General features: G+C 42.4%; 1 protein-coding gene across 1 annotated transcript in view; it reads left to right on the top strand.

Moving 5' to 3' along the window:
• LOC135212665 (GDP-fucose protein O-fucosyltransferase 2-like) overlaps positions 1 to 19,573 on the top strand; it is a 75,806-nt gene that overhangs the window by 52,993 nt on the left and 3,240 nt on the right. The window contains 4 exon segments of the mRNA XM_064246315.1: positions 378 to 539; positions 541 to 568; positions 7,788 to 7,968; positions 8,190 to 8,319. Coding sequence (XP_064102385.1) covers positions 378 to 539; positions 541 to 568; positions 7,788 to 7,968; positions 8,190 to 8,319 — 501 coding nt within the window.

Below are 19,573 nucleotides of genomic sequence, written 5' to 3'. Positions count from 1 at the left end.
CCTGACAGCTTGGGTCCTTCACAGCTGGATCACCTAAAACACGGAGTGATTTAGTGAACTGCCAGTAACATCAAGAATGATCTTGTATACATTCATGTTCCACCCCACTGGGCCCATCTGTTCTTTTTTCTCCTTTCATTCTTCTATGTGTTCTTAGGTGAACTTGTGATATTGCTCCTTGCAAGAAATCTACATTCTATGGGAACCAAACTTTTAATAAAGGTGTTCTAGGACTGCTTTGTTTGTTATGAAATGGATTGTAGACAGTTGTGATTCATTAAAAAAATTGAAATATTTATGTCTGGTATAAGTAGCTTAACTTACTTGTACTCTTTATCTTTTTAATGTAATTCTTTTACTTTCACTGTTCTTTACAGATCTGTATTGGTAGGAAGAGCTGAAACAGTATTACATGACGAATTTGGTGGAAAGTGGTTCTGGTCTGCCCGTCGAAGCATGAGATTTGCTCATCATTTAGTAGCTGAGGCTAACAGATTCCGAAATGAATTTTTGGACTCTGGTGATGCAAGGGATCAAACGGATAACAGAAGACTGGAGAGATACTAAGGTAGTTGAAAAATGTATAAGATTTTTTGTACAGGCAGTCCCTGGCTTACGACGTTCCGAGGTTACAACGCTTTTCAATTATATTTATCAGAAATTATTAATGCAAAATAATCAATATTTGAAGGTTTTTTATGAAAAATGTAGTGAGAATGCAGTTTACATAGTTTTTATGCACCCAAAGCATTAAAAGTAAGGTTTTCTTAGGATTTTTGACGATGTTCCGCCTTACAGCGATTTTTGGCTTACAACGCGTTGCAAGAACTGAACCTGCATGTATTAAAAAGTTGCTGTTTTCTTTTTATTTGATTTTTTTGGGAGGTAAGATATTGTTAGTAATTTTCCTGTTAGGTATTAGACACTTGTTTTGTTAAGCATTTTGAATGGACTGATGGTTCTTTATATCTGAAAACTCATTATCAGTTGAGAGCCCTCTTTCAAAGGTGTTGAAGTTTACATTTCTTGATTTGTTGCCATTCAACGCTGTGTTCATTTAGTGCTTATCAAAGAACATTTTTGTTTGTAGCTCATTTCATGCAGTATATGTTACGTCAAACCACTGTATTCGCGTTTGGATATTCACGGATTTCTCTGAACCATATCTACCCATTATTCATGGAAAATTAACCTATTTGTGGGTTTTTCCAACAGTAAATATTCACTAATTAGTGTATTTTGATGTTATTTTCATGACTAAATATATTTTTATGATACAAAAATGATTTACTAATTTTCATTTAATAACATTGATTACTAATACTGTATTAGTAAGTTTAATAAGATTAAAAAATATCACATAAAAATAATTTCTCTCTCTCTCTCTCTCTCAATTTCTGTGTCTAAAAAATCTAGGTCAGCAACCGCTTCAGTTGCCTAGTAACAGTATCAATTTTGGTGGGCACCAATGGATAAATAAGAGTAATTTATGCACAAAATTTGCTTCTAACATTTATTTTCGTCTACAAGAATCATTGTCTAAGATGATATCTCCAAACAAGAGATTAGGAATAATATATCTCACACTACTGAAATAGTGTTTAACTCAAAGACGATTAACAGCAAAATTATTATTATGTATAGTATTATTATAAAGGATTAGTTTATCCAGACCTCTGAGCCTAATAAAGGCTCTTCTCGGGCTGGTTCATGGCAAAATTGACTGAAACAATTCTTTAGTTATTCACCCTCAAGTTCAAAATCCAAAGGAGGCTGTTTATTTTGATCTGTGTAATTCTACTATAACAAAATTTTTTGTCTTTAATCAGAGATGCCATAAATAAAAACCCATTTGAATTATCCTTTTAGTTTAGAAAATAAAAAAATATTACAAGTCTAGTGGATGATGAAAAATGCAGCACACTGATGACAATTGACTAGGGAGCAAACCAGAAAACACTGCAGGAAATGTTATTTTTTGGTTTAGACTTGGATTATTGAAACCTTTATAAAAATGCTATAAACTGCCTATTTTGTTAGTTAAAACTCAGGAAAAACCAACTAATTATGTTAATACCTGTTTTTAATATTTTTATCCAAAAAGTGAATTTTATGACAAAATTTATAAAAAATAAAAAAATAGGAATTTGTGGATATCTCTCATAGAAAAATATAGCAAATATACGAATTTCCTGTGAATAATGGGGTTGATATGTTCCGAAGAGAAATCCACAAATATGCAAGTCTGGGAATGCTGAGAACGCGAGTATGGGGGGTCCACTGTATATCTACCAATTTTGAAAGTTTTCAAATACCAAATGTATACCTTAAGTAACATCCTACTTCAAATAAACCTTAAATCACTATCCTACAGTGGAACTTCTGCATAGGAAAGTCCCTACTTACAAAAAATCCAGGTTACGAAAGCAAAGACGAAGATTTTTTTGCTTCTGTGTACGAAAATAATTCAGGTTGCGAAAGGATAAAGTCCGAGATTCGGCCGGGCCGCCAAGAACAATTATAAAACTTGCGTGCCGCCAACTGAGTAGACTCGCCACCATCCTCCCGCTCTCCCATTGGTTCCTGATGCTAGTCACTGCTGTAAGATCCTGCTCTCCTATTGGTCAGCATCTGTCCCATCATCACCTCTACGTAAAGGCGTCCTTCGACCATTTCGTCGCATCAGCGTTATCGTATGCACATGGAATTCGTTCGTTCACATAGATTTAGTTTGTTAACGTAAATTCGAGTTAGTGATTTCGCTTTCTTCATACTAAGTTACTTTATCGTGTTGTGTGTGAACTTAATTAACTTACGTTATTAGCCATGGGTCCCAAGAATGTTGCTGAAGTTCACAGAAAGAAGAGAATGCTTTCTATGGAAACGAAGATGGAGATAATTAAGAAGTATGAGGCTAGCATGCAGTTGAGTGTGATCATTAAGGAATACGGCCAAAATCCCTCTATGATAGGCACCAACCTTAAGCAGAAGGAAGCCATCAAAGCAGTTACACCTTCCAAGGGCCTGACTATTTTGTCCAACAGGAGGAGCCACGTGCATGATGAGACGAAGAGGCTGCTTCTTGTATGGATTAAAGACAAAGAAATCGCTGGCGATACGATAACTGAGACAGCAATCAGCCACAAGGCCAGCGCTATTTTTGGTGATCTGATTGCCCAGGCCGAAGATGATGGAGGAGAAGGGACATCGACGACAACCTCAGACTTCAGGGCTTCTATGGTGGTTTGATAAATTCCGTAAACGAACTGGCATCCATTCGGTGGTGCGGCATGGGGAGGCGGCCAGCTCGGACACGAAAGCGGCCAGCTTGGACACGAAAGCGGCCGAAGCCTTCATTAAGACGTTCGACGAGATGACGATCAAGGAAGGCTACAGTTCTCAGCAAGTCTTCAACTGTGACGAGACTGGCCTTTTTTGGAAAAAAATGCCTCGTCAGACGTACATCACGTAGGAAGAGAAGAAGCTACCTGGGCATAAGCCTATGAAAGACAGGCTTACGCTTGCACTTTGTTCTAACGCCAGTGGGGAATGTAAGGTGAAGTCCCTACTTGTCTATCATTCCGAGACTCCTCGAGCCTTCAAGGCCCACAAAGTGCTAAAGGAGAAGCTTCCAGTGATGTGGAGGGCTAATGCGAAAGCCTGGGTAACGAGACTTTTGTTCACCGAGTGGGTAAATCTGTGTTTCAGCCCAACAGTGAAGAAATTCTTGGAAGAGAAGCGCCTCCCTCTGAAATGTCTGCTGCTGTTGGACAATGCCCCTGCTCACCCTCCTGGCCTCGAGGAAGATATCCTAGCGGAGTATTCTTTTATCAAGGTTCTTTATCTTCCGCCTAACACCACCCCTCTCCTCCAGCCCATGGACCTGCAAGTGATATCGAACTTCAAGAAGCTGTATACAAAACTTCTTTTCAAGACATGTTTCGACATCACCCATACCACAAACCTCACCTTGCATGAATTTTGGAAGGAGCATTTCGATATCATGATATGCCTCCGACTCATCGATCAAGCTTGGCAGGAGGTTTCAAGGCGAACCTTTAATTCTTCGTGGAGGAAACTCTGGTCTGATGCCGTATCCGCCCGAGACTTCAAGGGATTCGACGTGGGCGAAGCTAATGCAGATTCAGAAACAGTTGACGATCCTGAAACTGTTTTGCAACCAGATCTTGACGAGATCGTTGCACTCAGCAAGTCCATGAGGCTGGTCGTCAACGAGGAAGACATCAATGACCTTCTCGAGTAGCACCATAACGTTGTTCAAGAAGAGTTCTCTAGCAGCAGCAGCAAGGAGGAGGAGGAAGACCCTATGACAACGGCAGAAATTATGGATGTTCTAGCTGCTTTTCATAAAGTGCAATCATCTGCAGAAAAGAGACACCCCAAAAAGGCTTACAGAGGTCGTATGCTTGCGCAGTACGATGACATTAGCCTGAGTAGTTTCAGGAACATTTTGAAAAGCAGCCAGAAGCAACCTTCCTTGGATAGTTATTTTTTAAAGAGGCCTTTAGTTGTAAGCAAACAGGAAGGTCCAAGTGATACAAAAAAACAGAAAATTGAAAGTGGTGAAGAAATTGAAATTTTGTAAAAAAAAAAAAAAAAAAAAAAAAAAACGTAAAGTAAAGAAGTGAAAAAACATGTAAAAATCAGAAGAAAATTTTTTTTTTTTATATAAGTTTTTTGTAAAGTATCGGCTCGGGCTAAGAGTCCAACGTATACCATGTCACTCCCAGCATCGTTTCTGCCCAAGTCACTCACCCTTCACATCCAGTTTCCTCCATGACATCATCCTAGATGGTTGCCAATCCATCGATGTTTTTGCAGGCTATGGTAGACTTTTTTTAGGAGAGGTACCGTGGTACCTCTAAGAGGAAATGTTATATATCACCATTTTCTTCACTGTCTCTGCCCTCCTCCCCGCTCCTCGCTCTCGAGCTAGACACTGGAGGATTGAGGACTTTGTTGCTTCACCTTCTTGGAGCATGAGAGATGTGTTGTCCCCTCCCCACACAGACGTGTTTCTTCTTCATGTACGTGGACTTGATTCTCTCTCTCGTGTTCATGCACCTGTGGAGGATGATTTTCCCCCTTCTCCTCAGAAGCCTCTTGCTGGTTCTAAGTCTCCTCAACTCATTTGAGTTCACCATAACAATGACAAGGCTCCTCTGATTAAGAAGTCGAAGGTGATGGTCCCTCAGGTTGGTAATCCAGTTGCTTCTCTCGAGACACTGGTTCCTCATGGGTGTCTTCACATTTGTTCCCTGCAGTGGAGACTGAAGGAGTTTTGGTCCCTGGCTCCACGTCCCTCTGTCGGCAGAGGTAAGAAACGACCTTCTGTGGTGGTTGGACGACTAGAACCTGACAATGGGTGTTCCTCCTCATTCAACCACTCTGAATCTGCTCCTGTTCTTGGACACCGCCTTCAAAAGTTGGGGCAATCATCCCGAAGAGCTGGTCTCAGGGGCTTGGAGGGCACAGGACAAACAAACCCACATCAATGTGTTAAGAGTTGAAGGAAGCTTTCCTGGGTCTTCAGGAGTTTTGAGAAACAGTGGTGGGGCACTCTGTCATTCTGATGTCTGATGACACCACTATGGTAGCGTATGTGAACAACAAGGGGGCTTGGTGTCTCACTAATTTCACTCGTTGACAGTTGAGTTACACTTGTGGGCGACTGACAGCTCGGTGGAGCTCATGGCCAGGTATATTCCAGGCAAGAGGAATGTGGTGGCCGACAAGCTAAGTCGTCAAGAGTCATTCAAAGTGCAGGGTGGTTTCTGCACCAGAACATAGCGGACAGGCTATTTCTCTTGTGGGGAAGACCCAACAGGTCTATTGTTCAGTGGTCCCAGGTCAGTTCACTCTGGCGGAGGAGGCTCCTCAGCATCCTTGGGATGATCTAGAGGTGTTCGCCTTATCTCGTTCTGCCTGATCAGTCATGTCCTGAACAGAGCAATGGGTTCCAAGAATCTCAGGATGACCCTGGTAGCTCCTATGTGGCCCCAAGCAGAGTGGTTCCCAGACCTATTGTCTCTTCTGTGAGCAGTTCCAAGAGAAATTTCCCCTTGGCACTACCTTCTCTCTCAACCTCATGTAGATAGGTACCAACAGTCGTTAGTCCCTATCTCTTCATGGCTGGAGACTGTCCAGTATCTCTTTAGAGCAAGAGGCTTATCTCACAGAGCAGCGACTCAGATGTCCGGCCACCTCAGGAGAACTTTGACTGGTATAGTCTGACTGTAGACTGCTTGGTTAGAATTGCTCTAGTGCTCCTTGTGATAAGACATTGCTTGGTAGCCTTCATACATGTAACTTGAGCAAACTTAAGTTCTGGACAAACAATCTGACTAACAAAATGTAAAGTTATGGCTTTATCTTTTTAATCTTTAAATGGTTTTTTACCATAAAATAATTAAGGTAGTGCCTAAAGTGAAAGTTGAGTGAAAGTTTTTTTAATAAAATCTATTTTTAAAACCAGAAGTTGGGTAGTTTTTGTGCCTGTATGGTACTATAATATTTTTTTGTTTGGTCCATTGAGTAAATTAATACCTGAAGAAGTTTATGCACTTTAATGTAATTACAGTTCAATTCTTGAAACAAAAAATCATAAATAGTATGGAGGAGTTATGGAGTTCTATTTGACAACGTCTGTGTGTGTGAGTGAGAGAGAGAGAGAGAGAGAGAGAGAGAGAGAGAGAGAGAGAGAGAGAGAGAGAGAGAGAGGGTGTAATTGCTGTATGGATAGTTAATGACTGAATTGGTTTTTGGTGGGTTCTGGGCTGTCTGCTGGTGCTGTTGATTGTTAGAGTTCTGTGTTTTTGGTGTTTTTGAGTCGGTCTTTGGTGAGAGCTGGTGTTGATAAGTAGTTGAGACAGCAGTTTATTGGAGGAATTGAAAGTCAGCTAAGTTGTGTTTTGTTTGTTGTTTAGTAGTTGTTTTGTCAGTTGATATTGTTGCTTAAGAGTTGTTGTGCTGTGAGGTCTTTGTTGAGTTGTATGTTAGTTCCTGTTATTATATGTGAGTTGTTGTAGTTGAGGGTTGTTGTTGGTGTTGTTAGTGGGTGTGTATGTTGCCTTTTTTGTGTTGTTGTTTTTTTTTTGTTGGTAATTGTTTGTGCATTGGTCTTTTGTTGTGTTGTTGAGTTTTTGTTGTTATGTGTGAAGTTTTGGTTGTGTTCCTTGGTTGTTTGCTATGTTGTTAGGTTGTGGTTGTGTTTCTTGTTTGTTGTTGAGTTGTGGGTTGTGGTCTTTGGGTGTTGTTGTTGGTTTGTGGTTGTGTTCCTGTTTTGTTGTTGTATTCCTTTTTTGTTGTTGTGTTATTTTGGTTGTGGGTTGTGGTCTGGGTTGTGGTTGGTATCTCTGCGACCTCGACGGCAGACAGCACAGCAAAGCCCGGAGTATCTGGAGTGTTGGTAAGTACATGTGTTTTTGTTTTTTGTTTTGTTTTGTATAGTGTTGGTAGGTACGTGTGTTTTGCTTTTTTGTTTTGTTTTTGTATAGGTGTAGGTCAATTGTCCTGCTGTATTTGTTGTGTTAAGAAGAAAGTGTGACTGAGGGTGGGTTTGGCAGGTGGATCGTTTAGGTTAATGTGGGGAAGGTTTTGCCCTTGTTTTTTTTCTAGCTTGTGATCCTGCCACAATAGGATAATGGAAAACTACTGTATAATGATGAATATTCTATTATCAATGTGGTTTTGTAAATAATTCCAAAAGGTTTTTAAAGAATGCTGATATATGGATTTTTGCAAAGTAAAACTTTATTACTTTTCAGCCCAAACGGGGTGCTGCCCAAGGAGGTCCATACTTGTCTGTGCATTTACGCAGAAGAGACTTTATTTATGCAAGAGGGGATGAGGTGCCTTCCTTGACAAAGGCAGCTAAACAGTTGGTGAAGATATTAAAGTCTTATGATCTCAACAAAGTGTTTATTGCTACTGATGCTTCACTTGATGGTGGGACTTCGTAAAGTTTTAAGTGTTTCGGATAGTGATACATAGCTTTGTTGAAAATATATTATTAGATTTCCTGTACTATTTCTGTCACTTGATTTGCAATTGCATTTTAAAGTTGTGACATTTTCATTCCATCAAGCTTTCTGCTAACTTACACATTTCTCATGGTGCTGTATTTACAGTATTAATTGCATGTAGTAACAAGGGTCCTTTTTTATCAGAAATTGAGGAACTTAAGCTCAAGTTGAACGAATATGAAGTTTACTACTATTCTCCAAGCCCTGAGTTTTTGAATCTCTGGGGAGATGGTGGAGTTGCAATTGTAGATCAAATTATCTGCTCATATGCAAGGTAAGATGTATTGCTTTCTGTATTTTTACTTTGAAATGTGCTTATTGTACATTAAAGTAAGGTGGTATTTAGGTAAGTACATGTTTACTTTTGAATTATTATTTTAGAATTTTGTACCTTGATATATCTGATAATTTTGGTAATAAGATACTCATGACTAATGTGTGTGTATTCTAAGAAAGCAAAATTTAGTATTCCATTCGTATAAGCCTTTCTCTGTATGCCGTGAGTACCCTCTTCACAACCCCACCACCTTGGATGTGTTATGAGGCTTCATCTTGATGGCATTCTCAACTTGGAGAATGACTAGCTGTGAAATAGCTAGTTATAAAAATTTTTAAAATTTTGTATTGTAGATTCCTCTTTATTTTCCTTTACATATTAGCTGATATTGCAGTCATGGAGGACTTCTTTTACACTCTTTAAGTGTAGTACTGGATCCACCATTTTGACGTATTTCCTAATTTCTGGGCTCAGCTCGTGTCGGCCTATGAAAGGATCCTTAATATCATTCTTTCTAGGCAAAATTAATCTAAATCTTACCAGAGAAAAACAAAATTAAGAAAATGTCAGTAAAACTGACTCGCTCACTCTATAAAAGAAGTGTCGGTATGAGAATAGGGGCGAGTGGGATCACTACCACGAGTCATTCACCATTTAGACCTTCCAATCCAAAATCCCCACTAGAGAGAGCTGATACTAACGGGTGATGCGGCCGCTACTACTACTACTAAGGACGCCACGGACAGCAGCGCCCCTAGCGGTCATCCTTAATATTTAGCAGTACGCGTTGGACGCATTTTTTCACGTGTGCTAATCTCTTGGATTTATCTCCTCTTCTTTACCATGGAACGTGCTGCCATCGCATCGGCTAAGTTAAGTGCCTCATAAGTAGTATTTTACTGTATTTTAGTCTTCCAGGGACCAGTATTTTCCTTCTAATAGGTCATATACGGTTTCCCGGTCGGCTCGTGGCGGCGCCATGCTGCCTCATGTCTAGAATTCCCGGTCTTCCATACTGGGACTTCTTGTACTTATGGGCTTACTATATCACGTTCATCGTCTTTTTAGCTAGGTTAGCCCGTTTACCATTCTCTTAGTTTGGTATTTAGGGCTATTCTGTATTCTGGCCAAGCATCCCGGCTCTTGCTCTTCATCGGCTATCGCTGGCTCCGAGTAGTCTTCTGTTCCTCGGAACAGTTTGCCTCCTCCTGGGCTTCTTTTTCTTTTACTAAAAGTGTCTTTTCCACCTGTTATGATGTATTTTAGTTCTTTTTAGGGTGTTAGGCTAGCCTAGGTGCATGTCCCATGTATTGGTACAGCCTGGTTCACGTGGCCCTCCCACGGTTGTGTTGCTATCGCGGCTTAGGCCACTGGCGGTCACGTGTTCCATCGCACCTACCCTTCCCCTTCCCTCCCTACAGGTATAGGGAGGGGTCTGGGGGACCCCTTGGTTGCTATGACAACCTCAGTAGCCTTCCTCCCTCCTTCTCTGAGGAGGCCAGGGGTTCTCCCCAGCTGGGGTTTAGGGCGACCACTTGTTTCGGGTACCGGGTCTCCGAGCGGGTAGTTGTTGAGACGGGGAGGAGTAGGCCACCCCCCCCCCCTCTCTCTCTCCCGCCGCGTTACGCCGGGGACCCCCCTCCCAGTTGTTCAGTCCCACCCTTCCCCACTATAACGAACGGAGCCTTCCGCCGCAGCCGGGGCACCTTTGGTTATAGTTCGTCTGGCTCCGCTAGCGGGCGGGGTGGTCACTTCTCGTGGTCTATTGCTTGCCTACTATATCCTTCCCTTTTTTCCCCCGCTACCGGAGGAAAGCTTGCTTCTTACCCGGGCACTCTTCTAGTAGACGGGGGAGGAAAGTTCGATGATTATTTTGTTATTTTTAAGGATATACCCTAATTTTTACGATGAATTTTAGTATTATAGACTGTGTGTATACCATCTCCGTCGTTCTCCGTCGTGGTTTAATACCTCCACCCCACCACACCTGGTTGGATTTTTTCTCTTGTCTCCGGCGTAGCCGGGGACAAACGCCAACCTTCTTGTTACCACACGTATTATGGCGGGGCTCTGGTTTAATCTAACTTTACCGCTCCGGCATGCAGCGGAGCAATTGTTAGGCTGTAAGTGTTCTCCTGATGCTTATGTATCTTTCCACTTACAGGCTACCAACTGTCAGGTCCTAGGGTGCAATGCGACCTTGTACGACCCATGCGCCCACGATGAGTGCAGGACTCACGCCCCATGTGCCACGAATCACAACGCCATGATCGTCTGGCACCCGGAAGCCTGCTCCATCTGTTACGACCTTGTCAGTCAGCTGGTGGGGGGGTAAGTCGATTGTAGACTTCTTTATCGTATTACTAAACAACACTTAGTTATAAGCTTGTTAACCCCGTCCCCGGCACTAGAAGCTTCATTTCGCCTTCTCTTTCAGGCTGCCGGTGTGAGGGAAGTCGCCCTAGCAACCCTGAAGGCTTGGGTGGGCGGCTTCGGCAAGAACGCCGCCAAGGACCAGCCATACATCCTGGACAAGAAGCTGGCCATTCAGATCTTCCCCGCGGCAAGTCAACAGGATATGTTGACCCCCATCTCTGCAGCCCCTCTCATCGCTTCTATCCAGCAAGAGGTGCAGCAGTCGTTAGGGGCCGTGGCCACGCAGGAGACGGTCCAGATGTCGCAACCCTGGACCTTAATATTGAGCCTATGGCGGTAGGTGCAGAGGATTTGTTAGTTGAGGTAGGTGTGTCGGGTGTCCAAGGTCTTTCCTTGGGCGCTCCTGGATCTTCTCCTGTCCCTTCTTCTACTGCCTCTTTCCAAGGATTTTCGGGATCTGAGATCCCTGCCCGCTCTCCCGCTCTCTCTGTACCCCCAAAGGTGAAGGGACAGAGAGAACCGAAGACCATCGTTAAAAGTCGTCGTCGTCTTCTTCAGCTAAGAAGTCTTCGACTTCCTATGCTGACGCGGTGAAGGCTAAGCCGAGCTCCTCACACTCCAAGAGCTCTAGAAGCAAGGCTTCTAAGGAGAAGGCTCGCGCTCCTGCTGAGCCAATGCCTTCTCCGGCCTCCACCGCATCCACTCCGGCAACGCCGGTTGGAGTAGCGGGACCGAGCACCTTTGATCCACTGCCTTCTCAGCAGTGGTGATGCAACAGGTAGGAGAGATGGTCGGCTCACAGGTCTCCGCCCTCGGAACCAAGTTCGAACAGATTTCGCGCAACTGTCGAACACTTTGAGTCAGTCGGGCAAGTCCATCCAAGATCTCTCTAACAGAGTTAGAGAGAATGAGGACCGAGTAGCTGGGCTTGCTCAGGTTCCTTACCCAGTCTCCCCAGTAGCAAGTGCTGGTATTCCCCAGCTACCTCCTTATGAGTTCGCTACCAGCCTTCTCCATGGATAACCCATGGAGAGTAGCCGCTTACGCTCCATTCAAGGACGGTATGATCTCTGTCCCGGAGTGTGGAACTCGAAGGATTGAGGACTTCGAGTTTTATCCTCCGGGATTGACGCAGCCTTTCATTGGGTATGCTAGGCTGACCGCAGCGGCACTCACTAGGGAAGACAAGATCACCAGAGAGCATGTGCTTTATAGTAGAGAGCACGCTCAGCGGGAATGGGTTCACTGCCTTGAGGACTGGGAGTGTACCAACACCAAGCTCCAGTGGCTTTCAAGAGTCCTTTTACTATTTTTGCGACGGAGGAGGAGGCTTCTCTTCCGTTCGCTACCAAAATAGTGGAAGCGACTCTTCAGGCAGTCCTCAAGGATTGAGCCCATGCCACAACTGAGGGAAGCGGGGTCTACTTCTCCGCTCTTCCCAGCTTTCGGGGAATTGTGGGAGAACTTGCCTTCCACTTTCACGCTTGGTAAACTCAAACCGGACTGTGCAATGGACCAGTTTGGTGAAAAGCTTCCAAGGCTGCCTGATACCTTGATTCAGGCAGAGTTCGACGCTCGAACTAGGTTTGGGAGATCCCTCAATTCTCTAATCATTACTGAGATGGCTGCTTTATCGTATGGCACAGAACCTTTATTTAAGATTCTGGCCAAGTCTCAGCTTCAAACGGTTCAGACGGATGCTTTCGACTTCTTCCTAGCTAGGAGGAACTGTCGAAAGCACGTTCTGCAGGAATGCACTATTAGGCACGAACCTAATAGGCTCCTGGCTTCCAGCATGTGGGGGGCGGACCTCTTCCCAGAGTCCGCGGTGAATGAGGTACACCATGAGGCTGCTAGGCTCAACCAGAGCCTCAGAGCTAGATGGGGTATCTCCTCCTTAAGAAGGAGGAAACAAGAATCCGCCCCCGCTGCTGGTAAGAAACCAAAGAAGGCTGGTAGAAGATTCCAGCCTTACCAGAAACGTCAGCAGCAGCAGCAATTCGTTCAGGCCGTCCCAGTTACCCAACAGGGACAGCCTGCAACTTCAAAACAGACCCAACCCATCCTCCTTGTGCTCCTCAGTCGCCAACCCTCGACCTCTTACGCACTCTCGCCGGCCTTCAACCCTGTTTATGAAAGTCAGGCTTACCCTCCCTTTTCGGGGCAGGCGAGAGGTAGCGCAGAGCGCGAGGCCACTTTCGCCAGCGTGGCTCAGGTAGAGCGACAAGGGGTAGGCAGTTCAGAGAAGGGCGTGGAGGTCAACCCGCCCAACAACAATGAGGCTCCCCAGGTAGGAGGGAGGTTGTTCCTCTTCCGTCACAGGTTGGGGTTCAGCAATTGGGCACAGAGCATAGTGTCCAAGGGATTGGGTTGGAGTTGGATCAAAGATCCCCCTCCAATCAGATCATTTTATCAGGAACCGTCAAAGGAATTGACAGATTATGCGAGCGAACTCCTTCAGAAAGGAGCTATTGCGAGAGTCAAGCATTTAAAATTTCAAGGTCGCTTATTCAGCGTGCTAAAGAAAGGCTCAACAAAAAGAAGGGTAATCTTAGACTTGTCAAGGCTAAACTCTTTTCATCCGTTGCGACAAGTTCAAAATGCTTACCATTTCGCAAGTAAGGACCTTACTTCCTCGTGGAGCCGTCACATGCTCCATCGATCTTACAGACGCATACTATCATATCCCTATAGCCAGGCACTTCTGCCCATTCCTAGGGTTCAAACTAGGAAATCAGAAATTCTCATTCAAAGTGATGCCCTTCGGTCTGAATGTAGCCCCCAGGGTATTCACAAAAATAGCAGAAGTGGTGGTTCAACAATTGAGAACTCAGGGGATAATGGTAGCAGCATACCTCGACGATTGGTTGATCTGGGCACCAACAGTCGAGGAATGTCTCAAAGCCACGGAAAAGGTAGTTCAATTTCTGGAACATCTGGGGTTCCAGATAAACAAAACGAAATCCAGACTTACTCCAGAGTCTCGTTTTCAGTGGCTAGGAATCCAATGGGATTTGTCTTCCCACAATCTGTCAATTCCAGTGGTCAAACGCAAAGAAATAGCCAAAGCTGTGAAACAATTTCTCAAATGCAAACAAACATCAAGGAGAAGCCAAGAAAGAATCCTAGGTTCTCTTCAGTTTGCCTCCTTGACAGACATCCTCCTAAAAGCAAGGCTGAAGGATATAAACCGAGTTTGGCGATCGAGAGCAAACGCCAAATCTCGAGACAAGTTGTCAGTAATTCCACAGATCCTTCGCAATCAACTCCGTCCATGGACAAAAGTGAAGAACCTGGCCAAACTGGTACCCCTCCAATATCCCCTTCCGGTATTAACCATTCACACGGATGCCTCCCTGTCCGGTTGGGGGGATATTCTCAATTCAAACAAGTTCAGGGGACTTGGTCAGCTCAGTTCCGCCAGCTCCACATAAACGTTTTGGAAGCAATGGCAGTATTTCTTACCCTGAAGAGACTTCTTCCCCCGAAAAAGTCTCATCTAAGACTAGTTTTGGACAGTGCAGTGGTAGTTCATTGCATCAACAGAGGAGGGTCCAAATCCAAACATGTGAACCATGTCATGATAGCCATCTTTGCCCTAGCAGACAAACACAAATGGCATCTGTCCGCCACTCACCTGGCGGGGGTAAGAAATGTGATAGCAGACGCTTTGTCCCGGTCGGTCCCTCTGGAATCAGAATGGTCCCTAGACGACAGGTCATTCCAGTGGATATGCCGGAGAGTCCCAGGTCTCCAAGTAGATCTCTTCGCTTCACAAGCAAACCACAAGCTCCCTTGCTATGTGGCCCCCAACCTGGACCCTCTGGCTTATGCCACGGACGCCCTGTCGCTAGATTGGAGTCAGTGGAGAAAAATTTATGTTTTTCCTCCAGTGAATCTTCTATTGAAAGTCTTGAGCAAGCTGAGGACTTTCAAGGGACTGGTAGCGCTGGTTGCACCAGACTGGCCCAAGAGCAACTGGTATCCTCTGCTTCTGGAATTGGGTCTCCGACCTCAACGGATTCCCAATCCCAGGCTGTCACAGGCAGTACAAATGAGGACTGTGTTTGCTTCCTCAGGAATTCTTCAGACCCTAACTTTATGGACTTCATGAAGTTTGCGGCTAACAAGGATGCTAACATTGATCCACAAAACATCCTCTTCCTAGAGTCAGATAAGAGAGAGTCAACTATTAGACAATATGACTCAGCTGTTAAAAAATTAGCATCCTTCCTGAAAGAATCAAACACTACAACCATGACAGTTAACTTAGCTATATCCTTTTTCAGATCCTTGTTTGAAAAAGGTTAGCAGCTAGCACTATTACTACGCATAAATCGGCTTTGAAGAAGATCTTTCAGTTGGGTTTCCAGATAGATCTGACTGAATCTTACTTTACGTCTATCCCTAAAGTCTGTGCTAGACTTAGACCTTCTCAAAGGCCTACTGCAGTCTCATGGTTCTTAAATGACGTCCTCAAACTAGCATCAGATACTGACAACTCGTCGTGCACATTCATAATGCTCCTCAGAAAGACGTTATTCTTATTAAGCCTAGCCTCAGGAGCTAGAATTTCAGAACTGTCGGCTCTATCCAGAGATGCGGGTCATGTAGAATTCCTCCCCTCAGGAGAAGTCCTGCTTGCTCCGGATCGTAGCTTTTTAGCTATGAGGATCCTCTTGCAAGGTAGGCTCCTTGGAAAGTCATCCCACTTCCGCAAGACCCTTCTTTCTGCCCAGTATCAACTTTAAGAGCCTTTCTATCTCGCACATCCTCAAGATCCTCAGGTTCTCTCTTCATGAGAGAAAAAGGTGGTACTTTATCAGTAAAAGGTATTAGACAACAGATCCTTTACTTCATTAAACAAGCCAATCCTGATTCATTCCCAAAAGCACATGACATCAGGGGAGTAGCCACCTCAATTAACTACTTTCAACATATGAACTTCGAGGATCTTAAAAAGTATACTGGATGGAAATCTCCGACAGTCTTTAAACGTCACTATCTAAAGTCCTTGGAATCTTTAAAATTTTCTGCAGTAGCAGCGGGAGACATTGTTTCTCCTGATACTGTATAGTAGTCATAGTATAGATCCAGATCTCCTTCCTACCTACCTCGTCTAACATGCCTCACCCTATCGCCATGCTACTCAGATACTCTAGCCTTAGCCGCTGAGATCATATTAGTGGTTTGTCCCTTATTTTTTTGCTAGGGACATCCACACTTTGTACTTATAAGGTACTTCAGTGTCCATACCCTTATTTTTATGCTAGGGTAGGACACAATGTGTTTGTATATTATGTAAATACTTTGCTTAAGTGAATCTGTTTTGTTAACTTACATTACATTATTGTATACTACTATGTTTATTATAAGTTAGTTTTAAGTACTTTTGTTGTTGGCTCTCTTTTTTATGCCATTGTTTAGCATAAGTTAGCTTTAAGTACTTAATTTGTATTCTGTATACCTGATTCACTTATTATTATATATCTCTTTTTACTACTGTTTTTCATTTGTCCCTTTTTCCCATCTTGCCTGTTTCTCTGGTACTCTTTCATAGGCCGACACGAGCTGAGCCCAGAAAAGGGATTTTGACGTAGGAAAAATCTATTTCTGGGTGATTGGCTCGAGTCGCCCTATGAAACCCACCCTGTCTTGCTTTTCCCCCCCTGCAGGGCAAGATGTTCATAGCTTAAGGATGACCGCTAGGGGCGCTGCTGTCCGTGGCGTCCTTAGTAGTAGTAGTAGCGGCCGCATCACCCGTTAGTATCAGCTCTCTCTAGTGGGGATTTTGGATTGGAAGGTCTAAATGGTGAATGACTCGTGGTGGTGATCCCACTCGCCCCTATTCTCATACCGACACTTCTTTTTTAGAGTGAGCGAGTCAGTTTTACTGACATTTTCTTAATTTTGTTTTTCTCTGGTAAGATTTAGATTAATTTTGCCTAGAAAGAATGATATTAAGGATCCTTTCATAGGGCGACACGAGCCAATCACCCAGAAATAGATTTTTCCTACGTCAAAATCCCTTTTTTGTTTGATCGAAACATCATTGCTCCCACAAAGTTTCCAAGATCAGCCTACTGCCAGTCAGACAAGAAAGTAGTCTCGACCACACACTTGCTCTTTGAACCTTTGCATATGAATCGACTAATAACCTCAGTTTTTGTGTTCTGCAGTATTGACAATAGCTCTGCATTATCCCTCGGGTAGTTTTTTTATGGTTTTCATGTACTTGTTATGTTCTTGGCTACTGATATGTATAGTGGTATACCTCGTTTGTCAAACGTTTATGTCGAACATTACGTTTTTCAAACTTAATTTTCGGGAAAATTTTGTATCGTTGAACAAATGCTCGTACTATGAACTGACCGATTATCTTGTTTATATTTGTATTCAATGGCCTACTGCGTCCTTAAGAAAAAAAACAAATTCAAGCGTCTTTCTATTTACAATATACGTACATATAGTTAATGATAACCATATTCAACAAAATAAATAAAAAATAAAGCATTTCAATATAAAATTTAGCATAAAAGATGTACAAAATTGTACGTCACCGCAGTGACACCACGCACACCTGACTTGACACCAAACAAGGGAGCAATGATATGTTGAGGAGAGAAGAAGAGTTAAAATATCACTGTATGTATGTAGAAGCAATAACAATTCACATGAAAAAAAAGGGAATTTAACAATTTAACTGATAAAATATGAAAATCAAATATGTACAGTACAGAAACAGTCTTTGAACCAGTGTTCAGTGCACTGAGTGAGATGGTATAGTTTAACCAGACTTAACAAAATAGTAAATGAAAGAACAAATCTATTCACAATAAAATTTAGCATGAATGATTAACAAAATCATTTGTCATTGCAGTGAGATAAAGGGAGGGAGTGTTTATATTTTTGAGTAATAATGAATGAATAATTTTAAGTTATGCATCGTGATATTGTTAAGAAGAGAAGAGACAGCAAAATTCTTACTATAATATGTACATAAAAGCAGTACCAATTCACAACAAAATACTTATTTCACAATAAATTTAACACAATGATAAAACATGAAAATCAAATACAATACAGAAAAAGTGTCTTGAGCCAGTGTTCGGTGTGCCAAGTGAGACGATAGAGAGGAGTGGAGAGGGAAGACGGTGGTCTGCTTCCCACTGACTTATCACCTGGGCTGGGTTTCTTTCACTTACACTCTGTTTGCCCAAATTACTTTTTGTCAGGGTAAAATATGTATCCACAGTGGGCCCCATATTCTTGGCCTCACGGATTTTTTAATTTCTCTCTGGACCATATCTACCCATTTTTCACCTATTTGCAGTATTTTTCTGTAAGAAATATCCAGAAATTCCTGTTTTTTTATCAATTTCATTATAAAACAATTTTGTGATAAAACTATTAAAAAAACAGGTTTAAACATTTATAGTGGGTTTTTCTTGAGTTTTACTTAACAAAATAGGCCATTTTCAGCTTTTTTATAGGGGTTCCAACTACATATTTGTGGATTCTAAATATTCGCAGGGGGGAGGGGTTCTGGTACGCATCCCCCACTGTAGTGACAATTGCTTTTTACGATTTTTTTACCATTGTAAAAGTAACTCTACTCCATAATAAACACACTGGTGCCACGTTTAGCTTCTGCATGCCTTCGATTGTTTGTTTAAAAGACTTGTGAAGAGTTAATCTCTCTCCTTTTCTTGCATTTTTTACTTATTACTTATTTGTTTACAAAACAATTATGTTTATTTTAAATTCTGCCATTTCCTAACAGTCAGTTGATGTATTGGGCATATGTAAATGTAAAAAAAGTCAACTATGCTGATTAGTCTCTCTCTCTCACAGACATAATTGAACACACACACTATCGATTCGTTTGATTATACTTGTAAAATGTGAATAATATTGATTTTTATCAACCTTTGCCTACTGTGACTGTTGCAATTTCCTCAAAGGGTTTCTGTCTCTCCATCCTCCAGCCGGCCATGCACCATTTTCACCAAGCAGTTCGTAAATTGTGCACGGAAACAGAATTTTTCTAAAATTGTACTTCATTTAACATACTGTTTTATTTAGACTATTAATTTAACTTTTGAACACATTAATGATAGCAGAACTTTTTGGGTTGTCTGGAACGATTATCCTAATTCCTTTTATTTCTTAAGGGGATATTTTTCATATTTTGGACAAATCTTATTTTGAACAGCCTCATGGAACGAATTAAGTTCAAAGTGTGAGGTACCACTATACTTATTAGTTTGTTTTACTTTTATTCCCTTTAATGTATATTCCAAGACTTAACCATTCAGAATCCATCTGGGGAAATTCCGTTGGAACTGGAACCTTATAGCCCTCTTTATCATTGTTGTAAGGCATCGACTTGCCCTGATACTGACAGGTATAGAGGTTTGTGTTGTCCCTACTATAACCTGTCAGTTGATCTAAAATACCTGTGACTGCCATTGCACCACATACTACCTCATCACTTTTACAACTGGGAAGATTCAGGTTTCATCAGCACATTGTTCACCTCTCACAAGATTTAATTGAGATATTAAGACAGGCTGTAAATGTGCTGAACCTTCTTGTGATACATTTTTTTTATGTTTTAGGCACTGCAGCCAAGCCTCATTAATCATATATTAGTTAATACAGGGAGACCTGAAAGGTTAATTTCATTTTTCCCCAAGTTTGCATCCAAGTTGTCACAGAAATATGTTGACCTCTCTTCAGAGCGCTCCTCTTGTCAAAGACTTGGAGTAGCTCTTCCCATTTGATTGGAATTGGCACTGAATATAATTTGTTCTTAAGGGTTTACAAACCATTTTATCATTATTTTTTGTTGCCCCTGTAACACTCCTAGGCA

The sequence above is a fragment of the Macrobrachium nipponense genome, chromosome 41 (genome assembly GCF_015104395.2).
Source record: "Macrobrachium nipponense isolate FS-2020 chromosome 41, ASM1510439v2, whole genome shotgun sequence".
Classification (NCBI taxonomy): domain Eukaryota; kingdom Metazoa; phylum Arthropoda; class Malacostraca; order Decapoda; family Palaemonidae; genus Macrobrachium; species Macrobrachium nipponense.
This window is presented reverse-complemented; position numbering and strand designations above follow the sequence as displayed.